General features: G+C 31.2%; 1 protein-coding gene across 8 annotated transcripts in view; it reads left to right on the forward strand.

The window, feature by feature from the left end:
- LOC121115845 (ras-specific guanine nucleotide-releasing factor 2-like) overlaps positions 1 to 23,964 on the forward strand; it is an 80,659-nt gene that overhangs the window by 48,122 nt on the left and 8,573 nt on the right. The window contains exons 4-22 of one of the 8 annotated variants that reach the window (XM_071887866.1): positions 921 to 1,027; positions 10,498 to 10,645; positions 10,738 to 10,967; positions 13,475 to 13,716; positions 18,476 to 18,552; positions 18,620 to 18,736; positions 18,798 to 19,269; positions 19,323 to 19,675; positions 19,731 to 19,924; positions 19,982 to 20,106; positions 20,475 to 20,666; positions 20,737 to 20,857; positions 20,928 to 21,259; positions 21,325 to 21,602; positions 21,658 to 21,872; positions 21,935 to 21,980; positions 22,048 to 22,235; positions 22,299 to 22,494; positions 22,563 to 22,742. In XM_071887866.1, coding sequence (XP_071743967.1) covers positions 921 to 1,027; positions 10,498 to 10,645; positions 10,738 to 10,967; positions 13,475 to 13,716; positions 18,476 to 18,552; positions 18,620 to 18,736; positions 18,798 to 19,269; positions 19,323 to 19,675; positions 19,731 to 19,924; positions 19,982 to 20,106; positions 20,475 to 20,666; positions 20,737 to 20,857; positions 20,928 to 21,259; positions 21,325 to 21,602; positions 21,658 to 21,872; positions 21,935 to 21,980; positions 22,048 to 22,235; positions 22,299 to 22,494; positions 22,563 to 22,742 — 3,813 coding nt within the window. The remainder of the gene's footprint in view (positions 1 to 920; positions 1,028 to 10,497; positions 10,646 to 10,737; positions 10,968 to 13,474; positions 13,717 to 18,475; positions 18,553 to 18,619; positions 18,737 to 18,797; positions 19,270 to 19,322; positions 19,676 to 19,730; positions 19,925 to 19,981; positions 20,107 to 20,474; positions 20,667 to 20,736; positions 20,858 to 20,927; positions 21,260 to 21,324; positions 21,603 to 21,657; positions 21,873 to 21,934; positions 21,981 to 22,047; positions 22,236 to 22,298; positions 22,495 to 22,562; positions 22,743 to 23,964) is intronic. The other 7 variants (XM_071887870.1, XM_071887872.1, XM_071887868.1 and 4 more) reach the window with 7 other exon arrangements.

The following is a 23,964-nucleotide window of genomic DNA, read 5'->3' on the forward strand; positions in this document are numbered from 1 at the left end:
TATAGTAGCGCCCTCAAGCAATGTTTATTAATCAAGGATTGTAATCCTATATTCTATATTAATAATGCAAATAAATATTATTAAAGCAAGGTTTTATATGATGCTTTACGCCTAATAACTCCAATCAATTTTTTTTAAGGAGCTTGGTTTTTGGTATTTTTTGGAAAAAAATACTAAAAAATGTCATTCTATGTCAAATCAACAAAAAAAAATTAAAATTTCATCCGACCCTCTTATATTTGTATTATTTTTGGCCACCAAGCTACAATTCATGAGTAGATTTAAGCACATAATTATGTATCGTTTTTGAGATACAGATACTCGTCTCAGACCAAAAAATGTCAACGTCGTTTTATTATCTTTACTTTTTATCCAAAAGAAATAACCTCATGAAATTTGATACTTAACTATTTTGAAGTGTGAGGATTCCAAAAATGAAGTGAAAATTAGAATATTTAATTTTTTTTGGACCTCAATTTCGATTTTTTTAAAATCTGAAATACACTTGATCAACAATAAAAAAATTGAATTTGAAACTTTGGAAACATGTTCTACATAAATAGGGGTATCATTGTGTCAAAAATCGTGTTGGCTTTTTTTTAATTATATAGGTATCAGGATGGGATCTCAAACTTAGGTTACTTTTCTCTGGAAATTTGGTCAATTTTACTTAAGTTTTTATATTTTAAACCTATTTTATGATTTATATAGACTGAAAATAGAAAATTAAAAGTAAAAAGCAAAAAATCCTTAGTTTGGGGTGGCTACAGCCCCTTCAGCCCACCCTCTGCCAATTCCCCTGGTTATATAATAAATACAAAATTATATTGATAAAATTCCTTATTGAATAATTTCAAAGAATGAAGAAAAGTAACTGAGGATATTAATCTTAACTATTATATTTATTTATACGTCCACAGTATTGTTTTGCCATCATGTATCGGAGAGAGAATCAACGTCAATATGAACTCCGAGCAGACTCCATCAATGAATGTAAGTCATGGATTGACGCAATCAAAGCTGCAAGGTATGTTAATTATTTACATTTGTTCATCTCACCACGGCATATGATTCAATTTTTCTTTTATGAAAATATATACATATTTTACATAAGAGTAAAATAAGACCTGAATATTTTATTGGGTCCAACATAACCAATGTTATGTACCTCTTAGTAATTGTTATATAAGCATCAGTAAACAAATTGAATAGCTTTTACGGTTTGTACATTTTATATCTGCCAATTCATAATCCCCAAAAAATAGTTATAAAAAAATACAAAATTGTAAGGGTAAATTATTTTTAAAATAGAGTGAGAACTCAGTTGAGTGAAAACTTCCGTCTATGGTCAGTTTTTCTAAATTGGATTTTTTGGTAAATGAAACATATTTATAAGCCTACAAAAGATATCCATTTCATTTATGTACCTCAATATGTTCCTAAGTTATAGTCAAGTATGTATTTTTAACATTTTGTGCTACCTTGGCCTTTGACCTCTCAAAATTTAATAGCTTTTTACTGTGCTCATAAATAAATAATCTTCATATCAAATTTAATCCAAATCTATTTGTAACTTTTGCCGTAATCCTGGTGACCAACAGACAAAATAACTAACAAAAAACAGAGGCAAAAACAAAATCGTCGGCAGAGGTAATAACTCATTCGTTATTAAACAAACCATGTTCTACCTACAAGCAGTTTTTACTTTTATTACGAGGGTCGTTGGAAAAGTTCGTGCAAAGTCCAAGAGATGGTATTACTGGCCTATAACGAGGTAATATTTATTTAGTAGCATCTCTTGGAGGAACACCCACCAACTTTCAGCCAGATCGGTTTATTTCTTTCTGTTTGGCATTCGTTTGAATTGAGGAAGTGGAGTGATGCTACTAACTAAACATAACCTCGATAATCACCATTATTGCCCTCTCTTGAACTTTGCATGGAGGTTTCAAACAACCCTCGTGTTTTCATAAAGAAGTATAAAAAAGGACCAAAATCAGTAGATGTTATGAGCCCATACTTCTTAACTATGGATGGCTCGGAAAAGTCAACAGCTGACATGAAAATACAGCGTAATTTTTTTCTATTGGTGTGGTAACGCCGTGAGAATAGAACCTAGGCCACTCCACCCTCCAACCCCCTCCCCTTATTTATATTCAAGATGAATTTTGAGGTAGATTAATGTGGAAATACAGCACAAATTTAACGTATTTTTATTAATAATGATATTTTATTCATTGAAAATATTGTCTTCTACGTATTTATTACGGCAAGGTATTTCCCCCTCAAAAATTTAAAAATAAAAGTTTAAGCTGAATCTATCGAACGGAAAAGAAATGTTATCATCTTCTCTTTATCTCTGCTACAGTACCTCCAAGTGACGAGGAAGGAGGAAGGACTGAAACGGGGGTACGAAGGTGGCAGCTTCATCTTTGTTGAAGGGGACAGGATGAACGACGTGAGGTTCGGATGCTATGGAGGCAGGGGGTAATGGAATGATGAAAGAAACATTTTCAGTTGAACGTCTCGCTTTGTAAGTTTGTAAATCATCATTTGGTCTGCAAGCTTTTGGTCCTCAAGATCCAGGTTGTTCTTCACGGTTAAGAGTCTCAATTGAATGAAGTGAGGTAGCCGTTAAAATTAAAGTTGAAGGAATAACTGGGTATCAAATAGATAAATCATCAAGTAGTTTTTCCACACGTAGGAGTAGGTTTAAGGGGTTTTCGTGTCCCCCTCATCTCTGAAAACTAGCTCTTTGAGACGAGCTTTCAAGCTTGCTTGACATCTTTCTACAAACGCTTCCTTTAGTTTCTCATAAGACTTACCTGATTCACTCACGTCAGCGATTGCATCTTATACTTTAGTGAGGATGGCTGTGGGTTGGTGTCTGAGGCTTGGCCGAATTTGCTGACACTCCTTGTGGTTGTACTTGCTCAGAACCCAATCTCTAGGATATTGAACTACATCTTAGGATCTAGAGGACAGAACGTCATCACTCTAAAATCAAAGACAGAGTCCGTTTCATCAACATGGTTTTCCGGCATTGTAGAAGTTGAAGAAAAGACGATTAGGTGTTTTTTCGTTAGTAATGTTTTTATAATGTATATCGTTGAGTTGAAGTTGATAATGGTAGAGAGGACTGATGGCTGCAAGTGCTATGTACAGGGGGGAGCAGTGGTAAGACGTTGACAGTGTAGGGTAAATGAGAGTCCATGTGCGAGTGAGAAAAAGACTGTGGGACAGGTGGACGACGTGGGGTTGTTAGGTCAGTAATATGTGGTGGTGTTGGGATGGAAAAGAGTACAGAGAGAGGAGGGCTCCACCAAAAAGAATATTACGCCAGATTTCTGCAGGAAATATGTAGATATAACTGACTTGCTAGGGAAAGCTACTTAAACCATCGAGATAATTTTTGGTATTTCGTAGACGGAGGGTCATCTATATACCCACAGCATACTCAGTAGCACACCAGTTAGAATAACTGGCGCTGGAGCTTCTTGAGCTGTCGGATCTCCCAAATAAAAACAACATGCCGTTTTATACAATGGAGCCTTGGGCTCTCGAGATGTTGAAGGTAAGTTCCACCAATGTAGGTTATTTTGAAAATAAAAATAAATTACAAATCTATCGTAGTAGTATTATTTTTTAACATTATATTAATAGGAAACCTATTCAACATTATATTAAAAAAATATTCTAAAGGGTTCATTTCTGCTAAGTTAGGAGGCCTATAATTCGGTGGATGAACATCACATTCTTAGAATAAATAAAAAATGGGTTTCATTTTGCTGGTGTGACAAGGTCTTGCCTTGATAGAAGATGAAGACCGGCATAATGTGACCTTCGCTGCTAATAACACCAAGAACCATAACTTGGGCTTTATGATCTAAGCAAAGTTATATGGGCTTTTTGCCAGACATCTATTTTTTGTCGAGTCAGAGAAGAAGACAAGATCCTTCACGGAGGTTTCTATTTTTACTTGAACAAAGGCTTGGTTCGCCTTAGAAGTTGTCCCTTGAGACGTGCATAGCTGGGGCTCTTACGTTGTGTATGGAGTGTTTTTCCCATTGATACCTCAATTATTAAAATCCTTTGGCTATTCACTGAGAAATCCAGAGGTTCGTGGTCGAAAATTTAATCGTTCTTCTCCTTGAATTTCACGTACTAAGAACTGGTTTCTTAAGATTGGCGTATAAAATATGACGCACGGAGTTTGTTGTTATTATCTCACTCAAATGATGTCCTTCTACACTTAGGACTGTCCTAGTTTGAATAACAAAACCTACACTTTTCTAGATGTGAACTGTACGAGGTTCAGTGACCTGAAAAGAATGAGAATAACACAAACATGACACTCCTCTCATATTTTATAAGCGCCTACAAATTTAAAATTCTCATAAAAACTGATAATCTCAACCAATTTTTATATTTTTTTCTTTAATAAACAGTAAAATGTTCAAGCTTTCCTACGTTTAAAAATAAAAATTATTTATTAATAAGAAGTGTCATTTTTGCCCCAAAATGTCAAAGCCAATTTAAAGATAAAGAAATAGTCCTATTATTCATTAGCAACCACAAACTTCTAAATCTCATAAAAATGGATTCTGTCGATCAATTTATATATTTTTTACCTTATTGAAAAGATAAATATTCTTACTTTGTTAATTTTTTTTAAATTTCTCTGTCAACTGGCAGGGGTCATTTTTTTCCCCCAACCTGCCACATAAATTTGCAATTCATTACATCTTCTATTCATTAGCGACAACTAACTATTTCAGCTCATAAAAACTGATGCTATCAATCAATTTAAATATTTTTTTCACTAATAAATAGGAAAATATTTAAGGTTCCTTACGTTAAAAAAAATTATCTATTAATTAGAAGGGTCATTATTGGCCCAAAACGTCGAGGGCAATTTGGAGGGCATTTTAAGCTATTAAATGAAGCTGTGTATTGCAGCTTTGCTTGATTTTTTCAATACCAATATAGTTTAAACCTTCTGAAGCATTATAAGGGTAAATTTTTTGTAAAGTCTTTAAGAAAAAGTCATCAAATTTATAATTTAAAAGATTTACATATTTTTGGCATTTTATGCGTCACGAAACTTCATATCGATCAGCTGTTGAGCAAACTAATATGTGGGGGAGAAAAAAGATTAGAGCGCACCCTCTTTCGTAACATACCTAAAAAATGACATGAAATCAGTTTATAAGCCATTTCTCATATTTCTATAAAAAAACGCACATTTATTATATTCAAATAGTCAAATGTATTCCAATACCTAAAAAAGACAACTGTCATATGCTTGATATTGGAATTGAATAATATCATATAGACTCTGATTTATGAGTTTCACAAACCTGATTTAAATATATATGTATGTATAATTAGGCATTATATAGAATACCTAGGTAATGTATATAATGCCTGATGCTGTCATGCAATCAATATAATAAATGACATTTTTTTATACTTTAGCTAGGTATTATATAAAATGGCCAGTAACTGTTTAGCCAAAGTATTAAATGTTGACAAGGTGGGATTAGAAAACTTTATTATAAATTAGGCATTTGAAATAAGATCATCTTAATAATAGATATTATTTTCAGAAAAAAATAATACCAAACCTGAGACGGAAAATGATACAGCTGGAATGGCACGAGTTATTATATTATTCGCAAAAAAATATTTTGACACTCTGATGTTACACACACATACATCTTTCGATTAAAAAATCTGATTACATTCAAAGAAACTGGCTTATACCTACATATTACAAATATAATATTGCTCAAATTTTCTTTCAAAGAATATACTAATTAGTTCTTATTCCCAACTTTCATTACGTCATAATGCTTAAGAAGGCAATTCAGATACTCTTTGTGTCTTCCTAATGATTACCTTCACTTTTTTCTCTTCTACAATTAACATTTGATATCTAGTTTCAGAAAGAGAAACACTATACACAACAGCAACGTCAGCTCTTGCTTAAGGCAATTCATGGTAGAAGCGTTGTTGCATGTCAGCCTGGAGTGGTTCATGCTCTGGTACTACACTATTTCCGAGTTACAGGCACTAGAATGCAAGGGGGAAAAGTGTTGAGAAAATACTTTTTCAACAAATGAGAAAAATAAATATATTGTATAAGTTCCACATAAACTGGGCTATGAGAGTTGTGTTAAACGCAATCTTATCCCCAAATACTATTTCAATTATCTGGTGTCTTTCTCTTATTTTTCTGATCTACCCAACAAAAGAAACCTTTATTCATACTTAATGCGTAATTTCTAGTGAGTGATTGCAATGATATTTATCATTTTAAAACTCATCAAATATTACTTCATTATTATGACGTCGTCAAAAGTTATCCTTATAACTTTTAATTTTAAAGGATATAAAGCAGATTCCATCCCCAATAATCTAGGTTGGTCGCATAAAAACTTCAATTTTTGAGGTAAAACTCCATTCTTACATCTTCGAATATATTTATATAATATTAAGGTTAGGACAATTATTCTTATATTTAAAAGTAACCCCCCTTTTGTCCAATTTAAATGGTTTAATTCATGCCAGGTTGAAGAACATGTAATCGAAATATGTTATTGATTACAGGAAAAAAGTTAACACTCACAAACCGCAATTACCTAGGCACTCTGCTTGACTTTGTATTGTCATTTACTGTTTGTAACTTATATGTATTGTGTACTTTGCCAACATGTGACCCCGGCTTTATATATAATGCCGGGGTAATTTATAAAATGGCGTATATTATATTGTTTGCCTGAGACCCTCAGGCACTACACTCATTAACTAGGTATTATTTTATTATACCGGATTTTCATACTTTGCCGGTAACATATATACATATATATTGGTATATGTTTGACAATTTTATATAAAAATCCTATTTTTAAATAATATGACAAATGGTCGACAGACGGCCTTTGGATTTATGTTATGTTACTATAGTAATTTTCAGTTTATCGACGTCATTTGTAGTGGGTGCCCTAGAGAATTTGATTACAGGTTCGTAGTATTATATTTCTAAAAGTAAAATAGCATTGACTATTGTCAATGTGATTTCCCGCTCCCTTTTTGGGCTGAGCAATGCCGGGTAACACTTTATTAGTTTACTTAATTTTTTTCTTTTCTTTTTTAGAAATATAACCAATCATTGAAAAGAATGAGATGATTGACAAAAATAATTACAATATCAATACAATTAAAGTAGAACGCAATTAAATACAAAAATTTATATTTTTGCCAAAAAAAACATTAACAGGGTATTTAAATATTCAAAGATTGTTAATTATTAATGTTCTCATTAAACTTGTACAACATGATATATATTTTAATTATAATACAAGCGCCAGTATTAACTCATGATTAAAAATAGTTAATCACACAAATTAGTTCTAATTAATTTTGGAGTTATAAAATTATTTTTTTCCCCTCCTAATATGATAAATGACGCATATTATTTAACTTTAATTAAATTGAAATTGATTATTTCGATACATAATATAAAGATATGGAGATCAGGGAAGATTACAACAGGCCCTTTTTTATAGACCATCAAAGAGTTATGGTGACAAAATTTAAAATATAATTCAAATTAATTTGAATGAAAAATCAGTGATTTTAGTAAAATTTTCTTTTGAATAGTGACTCATTTTTAGCTGTAAAAATAATTAATTTTGAGGAACAAATTTTTGTAATAAAGCAGTGAGTTTTTTTTTTTTTTTTTTTTTTTTTTTGCTGTTTCTTAGATTATGATTTTTTTATGTTGTCAGTTATATAAGCTATTAATATTTAGAACTTACTCCGCGATGAAAAATTTGAAATATTATAAAACTCCATATAAAGGGGACAGTTGCAATAAGTGTTGCAGTTTTCCCCGTATTCTTTATTTTTCTGCATTATTTTATATATTTAAACTTGAAGTTTTTTTTTTTTTTTGCCTCAAGAAGTTTTTGATAGTGAATGTATCTGATTTATAATACTGATCAGTAATCTACAGTGTTGAGCAGCTAAACATGGAAATACTTTAATATATATATTTTTTTTTTTTTTGTGATAACAAAAAATAAATCTTTTTTGACAAAAATTGTAAATAAGCCCTTTGCAAGCTAGGTCACTCAATATGGCCACCTTCAGCATCAATCACAGCCTTACACGTCGACGGAAGGCCTTGCAGGAATTGATAATATACTCCTCAGCCAAGTTGTCCAACTCAGCTACTATGGCGGTCTTCAGTGAGTTCACATTTGGGTGTGAAGATTTCGTTAGTTTCCCTCTCCAAAGTGTGCCAAATAACAAAGACCAGCCAGTTCAAATCGGAACAGGAAGGGGCTAGATCTTTTTGCTTCTTTACCTCTTGTACCTCCTGGCCTTCATGATCTCTGTCAGAAGGTGTCGTGGGTATGAGGGCAATCCCAAATCTTCCCTCACGGCCCTCCTGATGGTCCTAGCAGCCACAGAGAAGTGATTGATAGATTTGGTGGGTTCCTCCTTGATCTTCTTCTCCATGCTAGAAAGTAACTCCATGTCCATCTTTGAATTGTTTCCTCCACCTTCTGATTTCCTGGAGAGGTCTTCACCATCCTTCTTCATCTTCTTGGCCATCTTAAAAACCAGGCTGCTGGAGCACTCCAAATAGTCCCTAATCCTCGCCACCTCAAATTTAGCACCTAGGAGATGATGTGCTGCTTTTTTGGTTTCTTGCTCACTCATAGTGAGGAGATGACGAAATGGTTATTTTAGTGTGTTTGTGCGCAAAGGATGTTGAAACTGATTACCAGAAAATTCCCCTCGTGTGAATTTTCACCAATATTAATCAACAAACAGCTATAATTGATTTGAATGATTTTCCTCAAGTCTCAAAATATACTCTCAATTTGATTCGAAACTTAATGTGAAAGTATATAATTTAGAGACATCCGTCCACAACTTTATCTATGGAAATTAATGAAATTCATTAAAATCGTTAGGTTGAAGGCAGCTTTAGGAATAACATTATTTTATTCTATGTTGTCACTTCTCCTTATACATAAAATATGCGTAATAAGGTGAATATTTATGACAATTTTTTTCAAATGCACAAGCGGACGAGTTTTTTTTTTTTTTTTTTTTTTTTTTTTTGCTTTACTTTCAAACAATCACTTCTAGCAATCACACATAGACTTAAGGACTCAAAATGACCACAAAAATGGAGTTCAATAAATCAGCAATCATTTACACGCTCCATCGCAAACTGAGACACAAGCGACCAATATAACAGCCAATCTCAAGAGAAGGATTCAAGAAACAACGAATACTCCACAGCAAATTCTATCCAAGGAATTAAAAAACGTAAATGATGATGTTGCTGCTAATCTTCCTACAATTAGAACCTTGAGAAGAAATATCCAAAAATTTAGGGAAATAAAGGACCTTCCCCCGAATCCATTGAATAGACGAAATGAACTCTTCAATTATTTTGAGGAGACCTAGATCGGGCGATATCAGAGAAATACTTACCAGAGTATTCCTATATTTTCCATCAAATTGTTCAATATATTCAATCAAACAGACAAAGTATCAGCACGGACAAACAACACTGTGTAAGGATAGCACACTAAGTTTTCCTAGCAAAGTTGCTTCATACCATCCGGTTCTCTTGAAGTTTCTCAAACTTTTAAATGATAAAGAAAATTGATCCGCATAGAGATCATTCAACAGCTTGCCGGTCATTCTCCGCCTGTTCACTGAAGGCGATATCGCAATTCTAACCAACTTATTGGGACGATTTTAAATGATTATGAGAATCGAGAAAATTTTGATTATTTGCAAGTTATTGCTCATAATATTACATTTTGTCTATCTTTTTTTTTTAATTATATATCTTTATGTTATTTTACTATTTTATGTTTATATTTACTATTAATTTAGAAAATATATAGAAAATACAAAGCCAATAGAAAATAGATATGCAAAAAAATCCACTACTTTATTTCTTTCCTTTTTATTTGAAATTGGTTTTTTTAATATAGGTGGGAATTTACTGCTGGGAATTCACTGGTGGAATTTTCCGTATACCGTTTGAACCAGAGGGCCAAAAAGTTATATATAAATCTTCCTATATTTATGATAAAAATAATATTATATCTTAATCTAAAAAATACATTGAAATTTAATAATTAAATAATCAGAAAAAGTATAATTATTTATTCATCAAAAATATTATTTTGTCTACTTTTCTTAACTTCTGACTCATACTAGATTTATTTTAACTGTTACAACTGTCCCCATACAATTTGTAAAAAGTTATAGACTATTAAAATCTTTAAATAGATTCAAATAATAGAAAACATATTTTGTTAAAATTTGGGAGACCATTGCCAAACCACCTTTGAGTAATTGAGTCATAAGCAAAAAAATATTACAACTGTCCCCGCTCTATTCTAAAATATTATTCAAAAGATCAAGGATATAATACATATTAACATTTTTTTTCAGTTTTAACAAATTACGATTTCAAATGGGAGAGTTAGAACAGAAGCATTTGCATTTACTCCAAGTGGTTGAAAGTGAGAAAACAGCCAAGTGGCAATACACTCAGCACTGTGAAGAACTGACGGAAGAAATCAAAAAGCTAAGAAATGAAGTAAGTGTTGATGAATGATGATGATATAAGGAGCCACGCTGTGGGTATCGAGATATTCAACCTTTTTTCATAATTTATTTTTGGTTTTCCAGCTCTTTTCCCTAAAAAAAGAATGGCGTCTCTTGCCTCAAATGTCCAAGACAAGTAGTCAAGAAGGACGAAGCTCTGGGAATTCAAGTGTAGAAGAGGAAGATCCTGACTTGGCAAAGATTAAGAAAGTACAAAGTTTTTTTCGTGGGTGGCTTTGCCGAAGACGATGGAAGCAAATTGTGGATGAATACATTCGTTCCCCTCATGCAGAAAGTATGAGGAAACGAAATTGGTAAGTCATACGATTTACATTTATAACTGATTGAAGGGCTTTACTCAAAAATTGATATGTATATTTCTTTGAAGAATAGCATTATACAGAAGCAGCGGTGTTTTATCACATGCTGAAAATTACTATTTTTTCACATTTGTAAAAATGACACAGTTCACAACGTAGTTTTACTCTACTTTAATTCAGTCCCATTGGTCTCTAAAAATCATCTCAAGGCTTGAACTTTACTTATCTGATAATAAAATTTAATTTATTTGAATTATAAAATATAAATTAGTTCAAGACGGTTACTTACAAATAGTTGTAGAGCCAGTAGAGGAGAACTATTGCATGATTCAAAATAATATAAATCCAACTCGACACAGAAACTAGTATCTACATTCTAATCATCATCTTGAATAAACGAAAAATAATTTTACATTTAAGTTGTATATGCAAGAACCAATCCAATCATTTAGAAATAAATCGAAGGAGAAAAAAATCAATTTGATTGATTGAGGTTTTTCTACAATTTGTTTATTATTGTAGAATTTTTTTAAGGAGGGGAGGGGGAGAAAGGGTATTATTATCCCAAGACATAAAAGTGTAGATGAAGAAGAGTAAAAAAACACAAGTATTTATACATGTAAATAATACACATATAAAAGAAATATTGAAAAATTCTTATTGACAAATTCAATAATTTGCAAGAACGAATATTAAAATATATATAACTAATATTCAGATCATATTAGCTGCCGATATTAAATCAGACAAACTAGGCATTCTGAATAAAGCTAAAATATCTTGAGACAAAATATATCAGAGACACTGTTTTCATAGAAAAAAATTGAAAAGTACGTCCTATTTTGTGACGTTATAAGTATAAATCTTACAAATATAAGACTCTTATATTTATTCAAAGAAGGACTAATTATATCGCCCACTATCAAACACTCAGCACAGGGATGAAGATAAATTATTTTCCTTAGCTCAAGTCTTCTTAGCAAGGTAGAAAAAGGAGACGGGCCTAAGACCTTCATTATAAAATTCACATTAACCATAAGATACATCAGCATTTTTAATTGCATTCTTGCTCGAATTAAGACGACTTCTTCTGTTTTTGGAGAAGAAATTATTTGAATCCGAATACAAAAAATTAAGTCCATTTAAATCATTCTACCTAATTTTTTCTTAGAATTTCAGGAACTCTAATTTAAATACTTTTTTACAAAATATATTTTTGATCCATATATAGTTTTAATAAAACATGTAACCGCTTAAACAGACATAAATAAACATGTACAGTTTAATGGCCTATGTTATGTTCTATTTTTATGTGGAAATTTTATTGTATTTTTAAGCAAAGAGAAAATTGAAATGCACAAGTTTAACCTAACCAATAATATTCTATGTAAAAACTTGTGTTTGGGACCGAATTAAATTTTTTAAGACCTAATTTATTAGGTTCAAGTTCTATCTGTATCGGTTTGCTTATAAAAATCGGTATAAACATAAAAATCGTATTGATCGGTCTCACAAAAAAAAGAGGACTTTTTAGAAGTTATGTTTTACCTATTTTATGGAAAATTATTGAAAAAAAATTTTTAACTTTACAAATCTCATTTTGTCATTAGTTTCAGAAAGCAGTTTTGGCCGAAATATCGATCCAAATAAATCAAAACAAGACCCATCAAACAAAAATCGCTCTTGTACCGAGTTTCGACACATTATGTCAAAAAGTACCAGGAATTGTTAATATTTAAATTGCCTGTGCTAATGGGATTTTTTTTTTCTAAGTCGGCAGTACTGTCTTTCATTATGATGCAAAGTTTGAGCGCGATTTGTATATCAGTTTGCTAGCAAGAGCTGGATAAGTCAGTCTCCTCACTAATGTTCAACGATGTCTACAATGAATTTTTTCTCCCTCCAATCTGATGATCGTTGGCTTGTTTGTATGTCATACTCATAGACCCACGTCCCATCACAAGTTATGATGCGTTCCATGAATGTTGGGTCAGAATTCGCACGATCAAGCATGTCCGTAGAGACTTGCTCATGGTACTCATTTTGAAAAAAATTCAGTTCTTTTGGAACATACCGTGCAGCGACGCGTTAAATGCTCAAATTTTTAGTCAGAACTGACTCGTGACTCGTGAGATATGTTAAGGCAATGTTGTAACTCCCTTATGCTTGTACGCGATTTTTTTGTTGAATTATTTCGTTCACTGTAAAAATAATGAAGTATAAGGGAGGTAGACTGACTTATCCATTGTTAGAAGCAAATTGGTCTACAGATCGAGTTCAAATATGGCATCATAATGAAAGACAGCCAACCTAAAAAAAAAGTATTTTTAAATCCCTTTAGTACGGCCAATTTAAATAAACAATTCCCGTTACTTTTTTGATGGAATGTACTTGAGCTGAGTTAATTATTTATGTTAAGTGGGATATACGAGTATAGACTTTTCTAATTGTTTTAGTTGTTTGTCCAACTCTTTAAATTCTCTTTATTTTCTCCCTTGTAGTCTTGTATTTCGAATGGTGGAAGCCGAGGAGGAGTATGTAGAACAAATGGAAATCCTGATCACCTGCTTTTATCGACCCTTTAAAATGGCAGCTAGCTCCAAGAATCCTCCCTGCACACACGATGATATCAATTCAATCTTCCTCAACTCTGAAACAGTTTTATTTCTTCATCAAATATTTTTGAAAGGTCTCACGGCAAGAATGGAATCTTGGCCTACTCTGGTTCTAGGTACATCACTAGGTGGGGACATTTTTAACGAAATATTTTCTCCAAAAAGAATCAAATGTAACTTTTTCCTCTTTTAAACAAAAAAAAATTGAATACGATATCAATCCACATACATACGATTCAGTACAGTTTAAAGGGACATAGGGGGCACTTACTTTAGACCCAGATCTCAATCGGTGGCCCTCACGAGAGGTGAAAACCATTTTTTTTTAGTTACAAAAAACTCATTTGATACAAATATACATATCATTTATTTTGGGAAAAAATGTTTTTGAGAACAAAAGTTAATGTAAAATGTAATTTAATTGTAAAAAAAGGATTTCTCTTTTTAAAAAAAAAAATTACAAGTCAAATTTGGATAAAAGAAAAAAAAGTAGATTTTATCCGGATTTCTTCCTTATCCGATATTATGATTATCCTGAAGTAAAATATTTGTCTTCAAGAAAAACTTGTTTGTAAGGAAAATTTTCTCTTATCTAGTTTTCCCTGTAATCAAAAAGAAAGTTTTTTTTTTTTAAATCAAATTTTAAAAAAGAAAAAAAAAGAAAACTGCACTGTACATTTATCTTTGTCCCATTCCCTTCTCACGCTAAAACTGGCCCTGATACAAAAACATAAATTTTAAGCTGAGGAAAAATTTGCATTTTTTGCTTAATAGGTCATCACCAAAAACCTGTCGTCGTCGTTGATGTGCTGTCTGTCCAAATGTATTAAAAGTTGAATGTCAATGCCTCTACAGTATCTTATTTAGTTTATTCCTGGCTTACTAACATATTATTATTATACAAATTTTCTTTACGATCATATTTCTTTTAAAAACAGAGAATTTGGATAAAATCAATCCGGATAAGAGAAAAGTTTGCTTAAAAGCAATTTTTTCTCAGACACAAAGAGTTTAACTCCATAAACTACTTAACATAATGCCACAAAATCCAGACAAATACAACTTTTGGAAATAATTTTTACTGAAAAATATCTAAAAATTCACAGATTTAAAGATACAAATAGCTCTATAATTCTCACGAGTATTTCTATTCTTATATAACTTATCTATTCTGTTACAATATTGGAAGAAGATTAGTACCATATGCTAGAAATTCCAACATAGAGAAAATGGAAAATTATCAATCTTGCTCAGCATAAAACAGGGGAAATTATCTGACTATATGAAATAAACTTGATTGGAAATTAATACCATTTTTTTTAACTTCGAATAAGAATAATCCAGATTTGAACCTTCTTTGAGTATTTAATTATTATTATAGATGCTAGGTCTCCTGCAAGATTATATATAGTTTTGTTTTTTTTTTTAAATCCAACTTTTTTTTTTTTTGAAAAAATCGATTTGGAGTGTAGTCCATATTTTGAAGACTTGAGAACTTAACTTGACTTCACAATCAAAGACACGTGAATTGACTTGAAGTTGGCAGTCCCGTGAATACAAGGGTTGATACACTTGACTAAAAAAATGGCAATTTTTTTTTATGCTGTTACAATTTTGATTTTTAACCCTATTTGAAATTTATAATTCATTATTGTTAATTTTTAGTTTTTTACGTCTTTTCTTCATAAAAAAGATAATTCAAGGTCAATAAAAGTATAATTAAGGCCAAGGGACTCGCTAACTAAGACTTGAGACTAAACTTGGACTCAGAAGCTAGTTTATCTTAAACGAAAGAAGTTCAATGTAAACTTTATAATATACATAATTATGGGCTTGAAAATAAATCTGAGGCATTGAGCTGGACTAAATAAAAATATTAAATGACTTGGAATGGATTAAGGACATGGAATTGACTTGTAGTATGAGGACTTTCCCCCACCTCTGCTATCAATTAGTTATTCAATTAATTAATGTAAGGAGAATAGATTCCTTAAGATATCTATATACCACATTATGACATATTATTATTCATCGCTTCTCTGTCCTGTCATCACGGTTTTTTATTATGGTTCTGATTTTTTTTTAATCGGAGGACCTGATCGAAGTGACTATGGATGACTCGCCATTAATGGGCCGATAAATAATACTACTAAAAAAATTATTTGTGCCCTGGTCCCCCTATGTCAATTGAAGTTGACGAATCAGAATATTATTTCAATTCAAATTAGAGCAGGACTACATACATAGGAACATTACTCCTAGAATTAAAAAGGTAATCTCTGTGTAATTGTTTCTAAAATGCCCACCCAATCCAATCAATATTAGAATATATTTTTGTTTGTCGTCTTGTGTCAAAAGAAATTATGTCATTATTTGTTTAGTTGACCTTTATTTTGTTCTATCTTTAATTATATATTCTTTATCCAGTAATTATATTATTATTATTTGTTTTTCAAATGACGTTACTTTGGCTCAGTCATAGAACTCTTTTTATCAATTTACGTACGAAACATTTTTGTTTACATCAACTCACTTAACCTATCTCACTTTTTAAGTTGACCAAAGCATTTGAAAAACCTCTTTATAAATATGATATTTCTGTAATTATTATCATTTTTTAAATATATATTATTTTGTACCAACGTCCTTAAAAAATACATATGTAAGTAGTTTTGTGTACCAGGTAATTAATTATAATAATAATTAAGTTAATATAATAATATGGTCCATAGTAATAAGATCTATAATATTGTCAAAAAATATAGCAAGATTTTTAAAAGGACAGAGGGATGAATTGTATGATAGTTTCATAAAGACTACTAAAAATTCATAAAATCAAACTCTATTCTTTTTGAAATCTTGTTTCTATGAAGTAATATATAGTCATGAAAATATCATGTAGTGTACAAAGATACCAATTGTAACAAAAAATAGAAGAAGTATTTAGAATAATAATGATAAAGAAAATAAATATCTGCATATTTTGTAGATGGTCGATATATTAATCCCCATATTTTTTAATGAAAATTACTCATTAATCAGTATTATATAGCACATTAGATATTAATACAAGGGTCCACAGTACCACCACTTGTAATTTATATAATATAGTAATATATAAATAATTTCGATTGATCAAAATCACTCTATCAATTAATAGTGACAATGAAAATGGCCTATGTTTGAATTAAAAGAGGTGTTATGAGACATACAAACTATAACTTGTACAATTCGCATTTACAAGTTAAAACTTATATACAACATATGTATATGTGATATCCTTGTTAGCTTATTGACATACAATACACATGTAAGGGTCATTCCGAATCAAATTGCCAAAAAAAAAACAATTTTTTACCATAATAACAACTCAAAATTTGATGAAATTTAGTATACAAGTAAATTTTTTACCTGCAAAATAAGAAAAAATGGTTTCTGAGGCATGGAGCTTTTTATTTTTGAAATTTAAAAAGAAAAATTATGGTGTGTGTACAATACGTTTCGAATTTAGTAACCTGTGGTTTAATTTCAGCAAGCAAAGTAATTCTGAAAAGTAAATATTATGTGAAAAATCATAATTCTGAACTTGTTGTATGTTAATTTGTTTTGGGACCATCACCTTATTTATGACATTTGACCTTGTGGATCTAACTTTAAATTTGATTTTTTTAGCATTGAATATTATCTACAATATATGTGAATATGGAGATAATAAAAAATGGAATCCTAGTTTCGCTAAAGCAGGAGATATACAGATGATATTTATACTGACTTCTAAATATCTCCTAGGTCAGAGGAGTTTATTATAGTAGTACAATGTCTTCCCATTATACTTAATGGGTGGTGCAAATACATCTGACTTATAAGAAAGATAGATAAATTTATTCAAGATCAATTTTGATAAAAAGTAGAAATGAAACTTAAAAATTGAGCATTTATGTAAAACATAGAATACATTTCATTTCTCATTTAAGTCAAAAATTCCATAGAAAACATATTTACATAGTCAACCTCAAATATTATAAGAACCATTATTTTAATTGGAAAAACACAAATCCTTATAAGTAACCCCAAAAATCTAAAAATTTATCCTAAATCATCAATATTTCATTTTTATTTATTGTGCACACAAAATGTAACTTGTTTTTGGATGAAAATTAATGTGAATGTTTTTTATTATTATAAATAAATGCAGTTGAAGAATGGTTGTTATAGGTAATATCTAAAGTTAGTCAATACATAAGAACAATATATATATTAATAAAAATGTTGTTCCCCTCTAAAAACAATTTTACAAAAATATTATCGATCTCATTATTATCTTATTACACACATCCAAAAATGAAAGCTTCATTATACATATAGATATTATATATATATTGCTTCATGCGTTTTAAATTCAGTTGTATAAATGCATAGATTAATTTAAATTGAGTCAAGGTATTTTGTATAGTTACATAATAAGTAAATGTACTTAAGCTTCAAAAAGTGTCTTGTTTGCTTTTATCAGATTATTATAATTAAAGTCTAACTTTATTTGAATAGTTTAGCTCACAAAGTTGTCCAAGACATAAAAAAGAATAATATTCAATATACAATTTAAAAGTATATATATTTACAAGAAAAAAAATAATTAAGTTAAAATTTATCTGGCTTATGTGATAGTTATCTTTATGAGTGCACTTGTCTTAAAGCTTTTTTCTCCTTGCGCGCACATACAAAGTAATTATTGATTTTTGTAATTTATCTAAATGAGCTACAGTAGTCAATTTAAATAAATTTCTTAAATTAATCTAAATTAGTTATTAAATAAAAATAATTAATTTCTATTTAAATGTTTCTCTCGTATCACTTTTCAAAAATTCTAATTATACAATTGACTATTAGGGGATCTCTTTGACATGTTACTTCCAATGCTCTCCATATATCAAGAATACGTAAGAAATCACCATTATTGCTTACAGGTGATATAAAGCTAATATTTACACTTATTCTATCACACCTTATACCTCTTTTATTATTTAAATTCAGGTTTTAACTGAATGTAAGCAATCTCCATCCTTTGCTCAGCTTTTGAACCGATTGGAAAAGAAACCTGCTTGTAAAGGTAGATCCTTAGAAATTTTTCTAACTTATCCAATGCATCAGGTAAATCAATATTCATTGTATTACAAGCTCTCTGTTATCTTTTAAACCTTTTGTACAATAGATTCCTCGATACATCATAACTCTACATGACTTACTTGCCCATACTCCACCAGACCATGTAGAAAAGAAATCATTAGAACATGCTAGAGATCAATTGGAAGATTTGTCACGTCAAATGCACGATGAAGTTAGTGAAACTGAAAATATACGAAAAAATCTAGCGATTGAAAGGATGATCATTGAGGGATGTGACATCCTTTTGGATGTTAATCAAGTCTTTGTAAGACAAGGTACACTAATACAAATCCTACCTTCTCCATCTTCATCAAGACCTGGTCGAAGTCGTCTCAACATTGGACGAGAAAAAGAAAGAGAAGCCGTTCGACAGTGTTTTCTTTTTTCGAACCATTTAATTATGACTACGCGTACTCAAGCTGGACGACTTCATTTGGTAGAGGGAACCGGGAAAATACCTCTTGCTAATGTAACATTAATTGAAGACCCCAATGAAGATGATAGAAATGATGATCAAGGTTGTTCTGTTATTTTAAATAGCATTAAAATATTAAATAGTTTATTGATTTAGAATATCCAGGTTCAGGTGGATCTTTGAGTGATGAAGGAGAAGGGAATACCCCCAATACCGGAGGCAAAAATAATTTGAATCAAAATGAGAAAAAGGACTTTAAAATAATTGTGGACGAGTACCAGTCTACACAACAAATAAACGTACATTTAATTTGTCCAACAAAGCAAGAGAAAGCTGCTTGGATAACGGATATTTCCCAATGCATGGACAATGTGCATTTTAATGGACTCTTCTACAATACCCTTCCTAACGCCAGCTCCTCTACCCTTCCCCAATGTGTGAAGAGTGATCCCAGTCTCTTCAAAGATGATGTAGATATTCGATTTTCAAAAACATTTAACACTTGCAAAGTAAGTTAAGATTAGATTCAAACAAAATACACCTACAAAGCATCTTTTTTTTTAGATCCCTCAAATTCGTTATGCGACTCCGGAACGTTTACTTCAACGCCTTACGGATTTAAGATTCTTAAATATTGATTTCTTAAATACTTTTTTGTTAACTTACAGAGTGTTTACAGATAGTATTACAGTTCTAGAAGCTTTGAAAAATGTGTTTAATACCTCAGAACCACTTGAATCCTCCAGCAGCTCATTGAGGTATTAATTAATCTATTTTATTATATGTGAATTTGTCGTTTATATAATTTCCCTTAGTTCAATTGAGAATTTAGGAGAAGGACATACACAGCATGTACACCATCAGGTCACTTCAATTCCATCCACTGAATGTGAAGGGAAAAGGAGGATTAGTACTTGTTCCGGCTATAGTACTGCCACAGGTACGTTTAAAGAATACTGATTTTTATTATTCTTTAAGAAGAGGTAAACTAAACTGATAAGTAGGGATGGAATACTTTAGCTTCAAATCATAAAAATTCAAACTGTCTTTGTTCATTTCATAATTTCTTAGTTTAATTGCATACTGTTGGAGTTCTTTTTTGGACTAAGTAACAAAAGGTATCAAATAAATTTGCATCGTTATTGAAATAAATGAGTAAATTGTAGTCAAAAGATTATATAGCATATTAATTACTTCTCCTTTCATTAATAACTTTAATCATATCTAAATAAGGCATAAGAAACAATTTGGTTTGTGTATTCCATCCAAAATATCACTTAGAGAGTAATGATAGTGATAATAATTTAGCAAATTTACCAAATGTGTCTCATCATCCAGACACTGGAACAAATAGTCGACATGGATCGTTGACACCTCGTCGAATTAGCGGAGCAAGTTCAGTCTCAGGTTATTGCTCTGATGAAAGAGGTTCTTTTTCTACAGAGGGAGGCCTCACTCCTCATATGAAACCTCAACATTGGAGATACAGCTTTAGACGTTGTAAGTTGACTTTTACGAATTTTTGAGGGGTTTGTAAACACTTAATGCATTGTTTATTTTTATCCTCAAGATGAAGAGGAGCAGAGAGAAACTACTTTGGGAGTTTCGAGTAATCTTCAAAATGTGGAAGTTTTATCTAGATTTGGGAGTGGTAGTGGGACGGGAGGACGAAGAAAAGGGTCCTATGATAGGTAATAATGAAATTATTCAGATCTTTAGCCATCAATTTTAAATTAACATCAATTACACCATTTCAAATAGCATCTGCTCTGGCCGCTCTGGATCAATTGTCTCAACATTTCGCAAGGAGAGTGTTCCTATTATAGAACAAACAGAGCCTATTAGTGAAATGGATGATGCTTCTTCAAATGGCACGTCAACAACAGAAAAGATGGAGGAGGAGATATCAATTAGCCATTCCAACGTCTCTAAGGACACCCAATCATCTAGCTCCTCTTCCTCCTCATCAACAGCCACTTCAAGTATTAATACTGATAATAAATCACTAGTCAAGGTCAAGTCTGATACTGGTACGCCATATTTGGCTGTACCTCCTCACTTGGCTGCATCATCAAGTGCTGAAACACTGACTGGTGAGAATGGATCTCATTTCCTTACATATAATCAAAAATTCAACATTTCTTTCACTTTTTATTAGATAACACTGTTACAGCGCCAACTTCACCTACAAATATGAACACACAAATTAAAAACTTAACATTAAAAGACGATCCTAAAGAGAAAAATGTTCAGAAAGAAGTAGAGGAAGGGCAGTCTTCAGCAAAGGTCAGTGAAAAACATCACGGTCACCAGCCCATGAAACGACAAAATAGTTTTGAAGAACCATCAAAAATAGCTGATCTTGCCAAGACTATGGTGAATATGCCTAAGGCAGACATTACTCTGAAGGGAATTGCAGATAAAGCAGTTGAGGAGGTAAAACATAGATTCGAAACATTAAACCCATTATTCCATCATTTTTCTGAGAAAGGTTGGTTTGGTCGGATTAGCTCATAAATTTACTCGTAAAACTGGCATTCGAACAAACACCAGTTCTTCTTCTAGCGGAAGCTATACAACGCCTTATACATTCAATTTGGAAGAAGGTGAAAAAGATGCCACTGTGGCGTCAAGTGGAGGTTCGACTGGAGGTACAAGCATTCCTGGGAGTCATCATTCCTCTTTTTCAAGTACGTCAACTACGAGGTAATTATTTTTCAATTAGTCCTTGTGTTAAGAATATTCAAACGAATGTATTTATAATTTAGAGCCTTGTTTGGTGGAATTACCTTTAAGGACTTTAAAAGTCCAACTGTAAGTAATATATGACAACTACCTTTAATTTTGCTTAATATCTTCTTGATTATATTTTATTTTTTAGAGAGAAATCCGTAAGAAAAAAGGACTTTTCCACAATGAGTTTTGTAACTCAGGAAGCAGCTCTATATCAGGCCCAAGTGGTGGAACAAGTCAAAATCCAGGATCTAATACGAACACACCCATATCTTCTCCACAACATAGTAGTAAAATAGGAGTCATCATTACGTCATCTAGACAAGCAAATAGACGGTAAATCAACACTCACTACATACATAATGCTTTATTTACTTCATAATTAATCATTAACATCAGATCAAGTTCTGCATGTGCATCGATAGCATTTGCCGTAGCTACAGCTGGATCTGGAAATCCATCAAATAATCGATCACCAGCTAAAAAATCAGAAGATTTTAAAGAACTATCTAAGCGAAAGGGTTCAATGTCCTCCAATGCCACGACAATGAGAGTTTTAAGTGTTCTTAGACACTGGGTCACAAAGCATCCCCAAGTACATACATGATTTAGAAGCATTTATGTATGTCAAATTTGAAACTAATGTATATATTATTATCACAGGACTTTGAGGCAAATCCTACATTAAAAAGTGCTTCGATTGAATTCCTGGATGACATTAATTGCATTCCTTCACTATTACCAGCAGAACATAGAGCTTCAACTCAAATTCTAAGAATGCTAACCAAAGACGAGTCAGATAAAAATAAAATGAACCTGGAGGAGATACTCAAAGGAACTGAGGTGAGTAGTCCATGTATTATAGTCTGTTTATATGATTACGTAAGAAGAGGTTTTAGATTATTTTTATATAGGTATTTAAAAATAGAATGTAACTTGATAACTTATGTGCTCCTGTTACTATCGAGAATTTGTAAGAGTACTAGAAATACATTTTTACATTATATCGATAATGTGATTGTAAATTGTCTTCGAATAGGAAGTATAAGGGGTTTAGCCATTTCCAAGTATTTATAAAATGAATATAGTGTACGCTAGGGAGGGCTGAAAACCAAAAAGTTGGAAAATTGAATATGGCTATTTATAATTCAATGTTATGCATAAAAATAAGCATACATACCAAAATTCAGAAGGGTGGGAAAACGTTTTTAGCTGCCGAAACTAGATTGAAATATCAATGTCTCATATTACTTTATTATACCTCATTTTTTAGCATGGTATTTCGAACAATTCAAAATTAAGAGTGAATGAATTATTATATTGGTGACGCATTTTTAAAATTAGTTACTATTAAAAAATTGACTTTTAAGTTATAATTTATTTTAAGATTTGTATAAGCTTCAAAAGCAATAAAGGCTAAAAGAACGCGTGAAAAATACAATTGTCTTCCTTTTGAATGTGTTCTTGACTTTAACGAAACTCACCCGCCAAGATATGATCAAGTACGTTTTATGGTATAAAATGGAATTTAAATCATTTACTCAATAAAGAACTACTGTCAAAGAAATGAGTAAAATTTCACACATGAAAGTAATAGATGTGCCTTACAGCTTGTTTGATCAAAAAAAGTGTCAAATAAGAAAGTACTATATCATAAAAATTTAGAAAATTTGATGAAATCTTTAAACCAATAAGTTACGAGATTACCAAAAAAATATTGATTCATTTATGAATGATTTACATTCTTTATTTCATATTTCATCTTGTCAATGTAGAACTTTTTGATCATGAAAATGTCCATTAACTAAGAAAATTCCTGATATGGCACAAAACTTCACGTTTGATGAAAGAAAAAGATTTATTTGTGTCCTACACAAGAAGGCAACAGTTGCCCTACAAGAAAAAGAAATTAAAAAAAAAAAGAATAAAACAATTAACTTCTCAAGCACTCCAAAAACTCCGTTGAATTATAAATGAAATCCAGATTTTCTATCATAAGCAATATTATTGAAGAAGATTTTTTTACCACAAAAAACGACTCTTAAGAGGATAATACCAGAAAAAA

Source organism: Lepeophtheirus salmonis, chromosome 4 (assembly GCF_016086655.4).
Source record: "Lepeophtheirus salmonis chromosome 4, UVic_Lsal_1.4, whole genome shotgun sequence".
Classification (NCBI taxonomy): domain Eukaryota; kingdom Metazoa; phylum Arthropoda; class Copepoda; order Siphonostomatoida; family Caligidae; genus Lepeophtheirus; species Lepeophtheirus salmonis.